An 11,299-nucleotide genomic window follows, 5' to 3' on the forward strand; every position below is an offset into this window, starting at 1 on the left:
CTCACTTCTCATCTACCTCTGCTCCAGCTTTCCTAAGCAATCCTGCAAGGACTGGTCCTAAGTATGATAGTGGGTTGTGAATAAAAGTGTAAGGAAAAATTTTTTGTGAGGCAAGATAAAGATCATGAAGGAAAGGGGGGGGAAGACATAATCAGGTTAGGCAGACTGGAGGGACCATTTGGGTCTTTATGTCTGTTACTTTAAACAGAGGCTCACAAACTTGTATTTGCCTAGGTTTCGGTTTATTGTTAATACAGCTCTGTCTGTAAAAACAGCTTGTGGTTTTACCATATATACTCTAATATAAACCAAGATTTTTGGTCTAAAAAAAGACCAAAAATGAGGATCTCTGTTTATATTAGAGTCTCTCATCTTTCCATGCCACCCAATGATCAGCTTTTTTTTTTCTTCAACTCCCCCCACCCTCCTGCAGTGGTCCTCATCAGCATCACCTCCAACCCCCTCACAGCAACTGACACATTTTTTTCCAAACCCTCCTCTCAACCACTGACTTTGATGCCACGGTCATAGCAGTCAACATTTCTCCCCCTCCCCCTTGATCATCTGAGAATCAGCTCTTCACTTACTGTCATTTGCTTCCCTGGCACACGCTGACAAAAGTTATATGCTGACTGGTTCGGAGTGGGGCCTTGAGCATCTGCGCATGCTCAAAGACTTGCTAGCTCCTGCCCTCTGTGTGAGTCTTGGAGAGGGCGAGATCCAGAAGACCTAAGAGCATGTGTAGATGTTCAAGGCCCTGCTTCGATCCAGTGAGCACAACTTTGCCAGGGAAGCAAATGCTGGTAAGTGAAGAGCTGATTATTGGAGGAGGGGGAGGAAGAAATGTTGGTTGCTGTAGAGTTGGCATCTTGAGTTGGTGGGGGGAGGGGGATTTTGAAAGAATGCCAATTGGGGAAGGGGAGAAGATGGGGACACAGAAAAGTAGGGTTGGAGAGAGGGGAAATAGGAACAGGGACACAGCAGCCCTGTTGAGGGGAATACTTGAATATAATCCCTCCCACACACACACCCTTTGGAAGGGGGAATGGTCATCTTGGTATATGCTCTGATAGGTTTATGTTCGAGTATATACAGTAAGGAGAGAACACATAGAACAATTATGATCATGGTACCCCTTTTTATATTCCAATGGTATAAAAAAAAAAAAAAAGGAGGGACTATGAAATATCATTTAAAGAAAGAACCTGGCATGGGACCTAGGAATAAGGCCAAAAGTCATCTACAGAACTGATAAATTGGTGTGTGTAGTCCAACCAACATAAAGGCCGAGATGCTTTGTGTCGTGTCCTCGTTCACTGGTTTCTGATCTAGTCTTCATGGACCGCCTGGCCAGTTGGGTTTTCAGGATGCCCATAATAATGAATATGGATCAGATGTATTAGCATGCCCTGCCTCCCTTGTATAGAAACAGGAAATGTCTGACACATTTTACAGTGGATGCAAGACAAAGAAAAAGGAGAAATATCTTGCTGAATGGAGCAAACCAAAACTGAGAAAAAGCAAGACAGATGTCCAATCAAACCAAATTGCGCTTTATTTATCTAAGTTTGACAATCGTATAAGTCCACGATGATAATCTTGGGTCCCAACAAGGATCCAAGTTTCAGGAGTGTAAAACTGCCTTCTTCAGGGGACAGAAACAACTTGTAATTGGTGGTTGGTTAAGTAAGAGGAGAACCAGTCCAGTGCTATATCCGCTCTGTTGTAGTCTGAAGGAGAAGGTGGTAGTCAATAAGATCAGAAGTATTTTCTGCACCATATAGCACTGGACGGGACTCGCAAGAACTGACAGCAGCCATTCAGGGAGCAGCGCAAGGCCAGGCTGGAGCATGAAAAGCTCGTTCCTGCCCTGTATGCTGCTGGCTGTGAAATCTGAGGCAGCCTTCCAGTGAGGGAGGGGCTCAGTGCAGAACAGGAGTGCAGAAAGCTGATACATCACTGGACCACCAGGATTTAAAAAGGTACGGGTGGGGGGGGGGGGGTAAAAAATTATTGGTCGGCTGGGATGGATCCCACCTGTTCTGGCCTATCACTAGACCACCAGAGAGGGGACAGAATACAGAGCCTGGCATGGAAAGGGGGGGGGGGGAAACAGGGTGCAGAGCCTGGCAATGAGTGTGGGGTTGGATGCAGAGCATGGCAGGGAGTGAGCTGAGCTGGGTGTAGAGCCTGGTATATTTGATTAAATATGTTAGTAATAATAATAATTTTATTTTTATATACCGCCATACCCGGCGAGTTCTAGGCGGTTTATATCAGTTAGATTAGGATCTACGTTTACAAGCAGATTTACAAACAAATTATCAACTATGTAATAAGTATAACCGAAATTGACAGAGGATGGAGGGAGCTTGTTGAGGATAGGGAAGAGAGAAGCTATTATGAGGGGGGAGGAGAGTAGGGGGGGGCGAAGTGTTAATGTGAACGGGTGGGGCCGTTAGGGGTCTTGTTTGCTGAATAGGTAAGTTTTGAGTGATTTTCTGAAGTCGAGGTAGGAGGGGGCCTCGAGTATCATTTGGGCCAGCCATGGGTCAGAATATTTTTTTTCTTGTTTTCCTCCTCTTAACCTAGGTGCATCTTATGGTCAGGTGCATCTTTTAAAATGCAGAAAATACGGTAGGTGGTGGCTCAGTGTTCGTACCTCAGAGGTGAAGACTGGGAAGGTTAGATTAAGCTTCTGACTAGAAAATGACACGGAGCCAGGGAGAGAGCCTGCAAGGACAGGGGCAAACTTTGTCACCGTGTCATTCTCTAAAACCATGAGACTAGTATCAATATGTAAAACGTAACACATTCAATGATTTTAAAAAACAAACAAACAAACCTGCAGAAGCTACTTTTGGATTTCAGTGAACTACTGTTAATTGACATCATTTGTGTCTTGTCTGCCTTTGGTGTGGCCACAAGAGTTTTGTTTGCTGATCAGACTCCTACCATCTGCAACGTCCTTCCATCATGTGCCCAGCTGCTAAAGCATCAACACATTCATCGACCACTGCTGGCTTCAAGGAACATTTCTAACATTTAATAGATAACGTATTTTCCTGTTCATCCACTACACACTATAGGTTCTCTTCTATACCCATGTTTGAAAAACAATCTAATTACCTTTCCAGATGATGTAAAAATATAGGTGACTGAATCTTTGGGAAGGATGTACCAAAACCAGATTGAAATGGAAGGCTTTATTTGTCATTTATAAACAGTTGTACAGAATATTGTATAGAATCATAGATGTTCGAGGCTTGTGCAAACGAGGACAGTTTGCGGAGATAGAAATGGAGCCTGTGGGAATGAGGTAGAGATGGGGACAAGACGGGGAAAATTTTGGCCCTGTGTCATTCTGTACTTGTGACCTTCAGCCTAGGTCACATAACTGGGCTAAAGGTGTTTCATGCTTGCTCCCCTAATCTCTTATGGTTATCCCATAACAGGGGCAAGCAAGAAATCTGGTGCTCCCACTTCACTAGAATGTTGTGGAGTTTTTGTGTTTTAACTTGCTTGGAGATGTGCGGCTGGTGAATTGGACACTTGCCAGCCCTCCACATTCCAGCCCTCGTTTCTGTTTTTGCCTTTCCAGTAAAGTTAAAGTAAGAGCTTCACCCTATAGTGCACTTTTTCTTCTCAGAATGTTCCAGGTGTGGTTTTTAAAAGAAAACCCACAGAGGAAGCGCACAAACCGAGCAAGTTGTATGCACACCTTTTGAGGAGGATGAAACCTGTGATTGAATGTATAATGCGCTTCTCTTGGAAAGAGACAAAACTGGTAAATTTAGATAGCTCATTTGATGGTACAGAAGTCACCTGCCTAACTTGGCTATGTTTTGGCTTGTGCCTGCTTCAGGAGAATATAATGTTATCTTGATAGGGAATGCCAAATTTAATCCAGCAATGAGATTCTGAGAGATTCAGGGGTTTTCCCTCACTAATGTTGCAGTTATACCTCTGGAAAGCAGGTGGTGTTGGACAAATCAGGGGTATAACTGCAACATCAGTGCTGAGATACATTAATGAAGTGATGTAGTCCTGCTGACTCAGGCAGGGAGAAAGATATATGCCTAGCTCAGAGTTATTCAAGAGAGGTCTCTGGAAATTGAGAGAGACTACCAGACTTTCCTAGCTGTGGGCTGAGGAAAAGCCCTGCGAAGTCAAGAAATCTGGCAAGTACTGCTAGAAGAGCTGACAGTGCGAGATCTTTGGTACATGGCTGGTTAAGGTCAGCCAACCTTGTTATACTGAGGATTATGGACTATGTATGAGTCTGGCTGGGACCAGGCCTTGAACCTTGCTTAACCAAAACTGTTTTATCATTGAGCTGTGAAAGGGTTTTGCCTTACCAGAGCCTGTGAGGTAACAGACGCCGGTCTGTACTTAATAAAATACTACTGTGTTTCCCCGAAAATAAGCCCTAGCATGATTTTTAAAGATGCTCCTAGTATAAGCCCTACCCCCAAAATAAGCCCTAGTTAGCATCATCCTCTGAAGGGCCCCCTGATTGTCCCCCGATTCTATCCCTGACACTAGTGTTGCTCGATTTGCTTAAAAAAAAATCAGACTCGCCAATTCAACGACCCCCGGTGAGACCTGACATACCTCTGCTCCAAGGCCTCCTAAAGCAGAAGCGGCGGCAACGCTCTGAACAGGCTGCTTCACGGCCTTCCGCGGTGGGGCCATCCTTCTGCTATGTCATTGATGACATTAGTTTCATGGTGGGAGGGTCGGTGGAGTTCTTCTGCACAGGAGGATGGATGGGAGGGAGAGATAGAAAGAAGCTGCACATGGGGGGGAGAAAAGAAAGGAAGAATTGGAGTGGAGGAGAGGAAGGGAGAGATGATTGTACAAGAAAAAAATAAGACATCCCCCAAAATAAGTCCTAATGTGTTTTTTGGAGCCAAAATTAATATAAGACCTGATCTTATTTTCAGGGAAATACGGTATTATACCTGCAATATTAGAGATTGTGAGCCCACCGGGACGGGCAGGGAAAAATGCTCGAGTACCTGAATAAATTCATGTAAACCGTTCTGAGCTCCCCTGGGAGAATGGTATAGAAAATTGAATAAATAGTGTGAAACATTGCAGCCTCTAATAACCAGAGCTGGTATTGTGATGTCATAATGCCTCATTCCACCAATGCCTAAGAGCCAACCTCATCAGTGATGTCACAATGACTTGATTGTACTTTACTTGGCTCACTTTTACTTCATTTTGATTTCTAGAGTGGCGCAGTGGTTAAAGCTACAGCCTCAGCATCCTGAGATTGTGGGTTCAAACCCTCACTGCTCCTTGTGACCCTGGGCAAGTCACTTAATCCCTCCATTGCCCCAGGTACATTAGATAGATTGTGAGCCCACCGGGACAGACATGGAAAAATGCTTGAGTACCTGAATAAATTCATGTAAACCGTTCTGAGTTCTCCTGGGAGAATGGTATAGAAAATTGAATGAATGAATCCAGGCTGTTTGTGTGAGTGGGCACAGGGTCTAGGAAAATCCAGACTGAGTTCTGCCACTAATCAAGTCCTTGTATAATTAACCACCTTGACCTCACTAAGCACAGTTTTTCTGCAGTTCAAAGGATCTTTTGAGCAAATGGGCATTTCTATGTGGCTCTCGCAGCATTTGTTTTAAACAGCTTCATTTGGGCCCATGTACATATTTGGGTGCTACCCCTATAGTTCATAAGCAATTGGGCAAGACTCGCATTGCCAGGGCATAAGAATAGTTAAAACTGAGAAAAGAAACTCTGGCTTTGTATGTTTGTGTAATAAAATATATAAAAATGTACAAATCCGATGTGCTGCTCCTGAAGCGGGCTTGGGTCATATGTTTTGCTCCTGTCCTGCCGTTCAGGCTTTTTGGGAAACCATTTTTCTTTTTGTGGAACGGATCTGGCAGATACGCATCCAACGTTCCCCTTTGCTCCTATTTGGGGTTCCTCTTCACTTTTCTCCTCGACGACCGGGAACTGCAGTTTTCCTCCAGTGGACAGTCACGATAGCCTTACAGTGCATCCTGCTTAAATGGCTGGAGGTAGAGTCCTGATTATTCTCTTTGGTGATGTCGTCTGATCACCTTGTTGCAGGGGGAACGCAGAGACGTCACTGACTTTTCTTCCTTACTTGGACGTATGTTCCAGCGGACCTGGGAGCCTTTTTGGAACACCCTGACTTCAAGGGCTCGTAGTCGCTTATTGAACTGTTGATCTATTGCTTTATTGTCTGGGGCTGCTGTTACTACTTTTTGCTTTCTTTGGGATTTTTTGCATTTTCAACCTGTTTGGTATCTTGGGGTGGACTTGAAGGAGGACCGAGGGAGGGAGGGGGTTGGGGGTGGGCCTTGGGGTGGGAGTTGGTTAGTATTGTTTTACTCATATACTTATCTTCCCTGTTGGAATGTATTCTCTTTTCTTGTTCTTGGTCTGCTCCTTTTGGGGCCTAAAGTCTTGGTCTCTTTCAGGGAATTTGGTGTTGGGATAAGGGTTGCAGAAGGAATTGATGGGGAGGGGGTTTCTTCTGACAGTAATAATGTGAGCTTGTTTTGTATTTCGTTGCACCTTTGTTCTTTTTCTTGTTGAGCTCAATAAAATACATTTGTTCATAACTATGTACAAAAATCAAGGGCCCCTTTTATCAAGCCGCGCTAGCGTGGTTAGCGCGTGTGACTTTTAATCACGTGCTATCCCCCACGCTGGCCAAAAAACTACTGCCTGCTTAAGGCAGGCGTTAGCAGCTAGCGCATCTGGCAGTTTAACACATGCTATTACGTGCCTTAAACCACTAGTGTGGCTTAATAAAAGGAGCCCTAGGTTTAGAGCCATGAAGTAAAGCAAAATGATCTTGGGTTGCCACTTATCAAGACGTTTCATGATTAGACTTAATTTTTCCTGGGTAGTGGTACCTTTTTTTTTTTCATAAAGTGAATTTCATTGACCGATTCTGACTTACTGTTCTGGACCAGTCTGTAATGTAGTTAGTTTCTAAGGATGCAACAAAAGCGAAAAGAAGACCCAAAAATCCACAGGAGAATCAATCCAATGATAAAAACAAAAAACTGTGGATGCTGATGTTCTGAAAATGATTTATTATACGTCCTTTCACAATAAAAACATAAAAATACATATGTAATAGTCCAACAGGATAGAGAATGATGGGAACGGTGACAAAATTCATCACCGTTCCTGTCCCCGCGTTTAACCGCGGGAAACCATCTTCATGTCATTCTTTAAGGAGAGAGGGAAGAATCAGAGTATGAATGGCCACAACCACTGACCCGCAAGCTTTGCTTTGAAGAATGCTGGTGTAGAAGGACTGAGGTTGAAACAGACACTAGAGAATGACAGTCTCTGGTATCCAGAGCAGATATTGTGATGTCATAATGCCTCATTCCACCAGTGCCTAAGAACCAATCACATCAGTGAAGTCACAATGGCTTCATTATCCTTGGCTCACATAAGAATCAGAGTATGAATGGCCACAACCACTGACCCGCAAGCTTTGCTTTGAAGAATGCTGGTGTAGAAGGACTGAGGTTGAAATAGACACTAGAAAATGACATGGGATTATTTCCCGCGGTTATCCGCAAGGACGGGGACGGTGATGAAATTTGTCACCGTGTCATTCTCTACAACAGGACCCTACACGGTCCGTGTTTCGGTGAACATTCCTTCCTCAGGGGTCCTAAACAGGGTAGAGCACAGGTGTCAAAGTCGGTCCTCGGCCGTAATCCAGTCAGGTTTTCAGGATTTCCCCAATGAATATGTATGAGCTCTATTAGCATACAATGAAAGCAGAGCATGCAAATAGATCTCATACATAGTCATTGGGGAAATCCTGAAAACCCGGCTGGATTGCGGCCCTCGAGGACTGACTTTGACACCCCTGGGGTAGAGGAAGAATAATAAATAATAATCATGAATGGGAAATAGCATAAAAAGTGACTTGTGCCAACCTTGAACCATATACTTGGGCCCAGATTCTCTAACCGGCACCGGTAAGCGCCCAAGCTCACACCATTTAAACAACACCAGTTTCAAGGCGCCTACAAAATCAGCGTTGGAATCGCGTCTCCTTGGGTGCTATAGGCCAGTGGTTCCCAACCCTGTCCTGGAGGACTACCAGGCTAATCAGGTTTTCAGGCTAGCCCTAATGAATATGCATGGAGCAGATTTATATGCCTGTCACTTCCATTACATGCAAATCTCTCTCATAAATATTCATTAGGGCTAGCCTGAAAACCCGATTGGCCTGGTGGTCCTCTAGGACCACTGCTTCAGGCCACCTCACGCCACTGTGGGTGTGGCTAGTGCTGGAAGTGGCGTTAGGCAGCTTAAAGCGCCTACAGAGGCCCAATTCGCATCAAAGGTTGGCGTCAGGAACTTAGGCCTGGAGAACCCTGGTCTACATTTCTGGCACCTACCTTTGCCAGAGGCGTGATTCTGTACCTGACTCCTTCGTGTGATTGACATGCGATTGGCAGCTGTCTTTAAGACAGCCACCAACAGTGATGCCGGTTACGGAATCCAGGCCTCGGTATGTGTTTGATCGTTAATGTACTTAAAATTTTATATGCTAAATAGATTGTGCGTTAACATGCATTTATTTGTGGGTTAAGATGATTAATGTGCATTGCAAAGTTTTTAAAGCATGTGAAAAATAATTGCTTTATTAAACTGAATGTGTGAAATGAACCGAGAAAACGCCTAAAATTTTAGGGGTGAACCACAAATGTTTGTTCTGTTCACATCCGTAATTGTTTCTCAGTTGCTTACTCGCTCCTCTTCTCTCTTCAGATGTGTACCCCCAGTAACACCCCAGCAACACCGCCCAACTTCCCCGACGCCTTGGCCATGTTTTCGAAGTTACGGACCTCGGAGAGCCTACAGAGCAGCAACAGCCCCATCACCTCCATGGCATGTTCCCCTCCGGGAAACTTCAGCCCTTTCTGGGCATCCTCCCCACCCAACCACCAACCTGGCTGGATGCCACCTTCCTCTCCTACAGGACACAACCTTCATCATCACCTTCACCACCAGCAACCGGTTTGGCCCCCTGGGTCCCAACAAGGCAATGCACAGCCAAAGGCTATGACTGCAATGGAGGGTCAGAGATAAGACTTGGTACCTGCCTATCAAAAGTAGGATGGGGGATTGAGAAGAATCTCTGGGGCTAGAGATGGTGAAATCCCGGTGTGGAACAGACTGGAAGATTTTTCTATTTTTTTTTTCTTTTTGTTTTTGTAAATCAGATACAGCAATTTGGCCTTGTTTTCTTCAGGAGAGGCAAATTAACTGGTCTTTCTCTTTTTAATATATAACTATAATATATAAATATATGTAATGTACATAAAAACCCAGAGGGGTCAGAGAGGCAAGAGACTTAGTTTGCCACCAAGCGTGGCTTCATCAAGGTGATGTGCTTGGTTAAATCACTGCAGCAGTGGAGAAAGCATTGCAGCCGTTTTGGAAAAACCATACCCACGACCTTTCTCTCCACCACTCTTTTCTCCAAGTGTTTGTTCTGTGGATGTTTCATCCAACTTGGTGGGAAGAGTTATGAAGGATGTGTCACCACTTAAGGTCTAGAAAGTCTTTCTGTGGTGCCTCTGGGGGGCAGTAAAGAGGCATGTTCATGGAGCTATGTGGGTTTGGCTCTCCCAGGCAGGCCATATGACTGAGGAGTGGAGGGTGCGAATGATGCTAGCACCTCTTGGCCAATTAAAGATTTTGAATTCATGTAGTTTGGAACAGCCAATTTTTATTTTTTTTTTGGGGGGGGGGGGGCGGGAGGGAGAAGAGGATGAATCACTTTCTCTCCCTGTGTTTTATAATCCCTCATAACTGAATAAACCAGGCAATGTGGGTTCAGCCTCTTCCTGTTCTTCATGTTCAAACTAAAAGGAGAATTTGGCAGCTGTAAAGCATTGGTCCCAGCTTGCAGGGGATGATTCCCAGGACAAAGGTTCCACTGATTTGGTTTTTCTCAACCTGTTTTGGGTGAGGTTTTGTTTTTTGTTTTTTCTCACTCTTAGCTCCAGTTTACTGCTCATCCCCTCTCTGTAGATTCATGGCAAATCAGACTGCATCTTTCCACCGTGGGAGAGTTATCGGTACCAAGATGGATGGTGCTGAGGATTTTATTTAAAATTTTTAAAAACACAAAAGAAATATAAAAACTTTGTAAGTTTCCTATGGCAACTGAAACACTTCAGTATCCTGCGGAAAGGTTGCAAGACCCCTGTGGCTGCTCATGGGATGTCCAGAAGAGCATGTTTTGTTACCATGTAGAAGTGATTGTCTTCCCCAGCTAGGAGGTTGTGGGGGGGAAAGCGCCCATAGCACCCTCCTCCTCAGCCAAAGGCACTGTATAGGCATGTAACCAGACTGTCGGCACGCTCGCCCTGCCGCCAGTCCTGTGCAGAAAATAGGCCAGCCTGTCCACCCTGGGCAGCCGGTCTGCTGTGGACCTTGAGGAACTCTACAAAAGACTTTAGTGCACGTGGCATCAGAGGAACAGAGGGGCTGTATTGTCGGTGGTTTAGTTTTTGGAATCATGCTTAAAAGCAGGTTGAAGGGTTATTTTTAATTTAAAAATAATAATAAAAAAATAATCACTTTTTTAACACAACTAGTACAGTTTTCTTTGGTTTACTTTTCTAGTACTGGGCAATACTGGTTAGGTGATACAGTGATTCAGAGACTTTCAAGAGATCAATGTTGTTGGATGTATGTTTGTTTGTTTGTTTTGTTTTTTTTGGGGGGGGGTTAAGAATTAACAATTTTATTTATGACAATCAAGAGATACATAACAGTGAATACCAAAGTAATCAACTTCAAATACAAAGAGATTAAATACAAACATAAAATGTCTAGAGATTGTGGTCACCAAATATATCTTCGTAGAAACATAGAAACGATCGCAGATAAAGGCCCAATGGCCCATCTAGTCTGCACATCTGCAGTAACTATTATCTCCTCCCTATTGGCTAAGGCTCTTAACATTTGCATCTCCTCTTCCTATAGGCTAAGGCTCTGTGCACCTGCATTGTGAGGTCATAGATCTGCCCATCCGCAGTAACCATTGTCTCGTTCTCTCTCCGAGAGATCCCACGTGCCTATCCCAGGCCCTTTTGAATTCAGACATAGTCTGTGTCTCCACCACCTCTTCTGGGAGACTGTTCCATGCATCTACCACCCTTTCTGTAAAAAGTATTTCCTTAGATTACTCCGGGGCCTATCACCTCTTAACTTCATCCTATGCCCTCTCATTGCAGAGTTTCCT

At 44.4% G+C, this 11,299-nt stretch overlaps 1 protein-coding gene across 2 annotated transcripts in view; it reads left to right on the forward strand.

The window, feature by feature from the left end:
• UBALD2 (UBA like domain containing 2) overlaps positions 1–10,646 on the forward strand; it is a 52,816-nt gene extending 42,170 nt beyond the window's left edge. For both annotated transcript variants that reach the window (XM_033961951.1, XM_033961952.1), the window contains exon 3: positions 8,812–10,646. In XM_033961951.1, the coding sequence (XP_033817842.1) occupies positions 8,812–9,132 (321 nt within the window). In that variant the 3' untranslated portion in view covers positions 9,133–10,646. The remainder of the gene's footprint in view (positions 1–8,811) is intronic.
• The last annotated feature ends 653 nt before the right edge of the window (positions 10,647–11,299 follow it).

The sequence above is a fragment of the Geotrypetes seraphini genome, chromosome 10, assembly GCF_902459505.1.
Source record: "Geotrypetes seraphini chromosome 10, aGeoSer1.1, whole genome shotgun sequence".
NCBI lineage: Eukaryota > Metazoa > Chordata > Amphibia > Gymnophiona > Dermophiidae > Geotrypetes > Geotrypetes seraphini.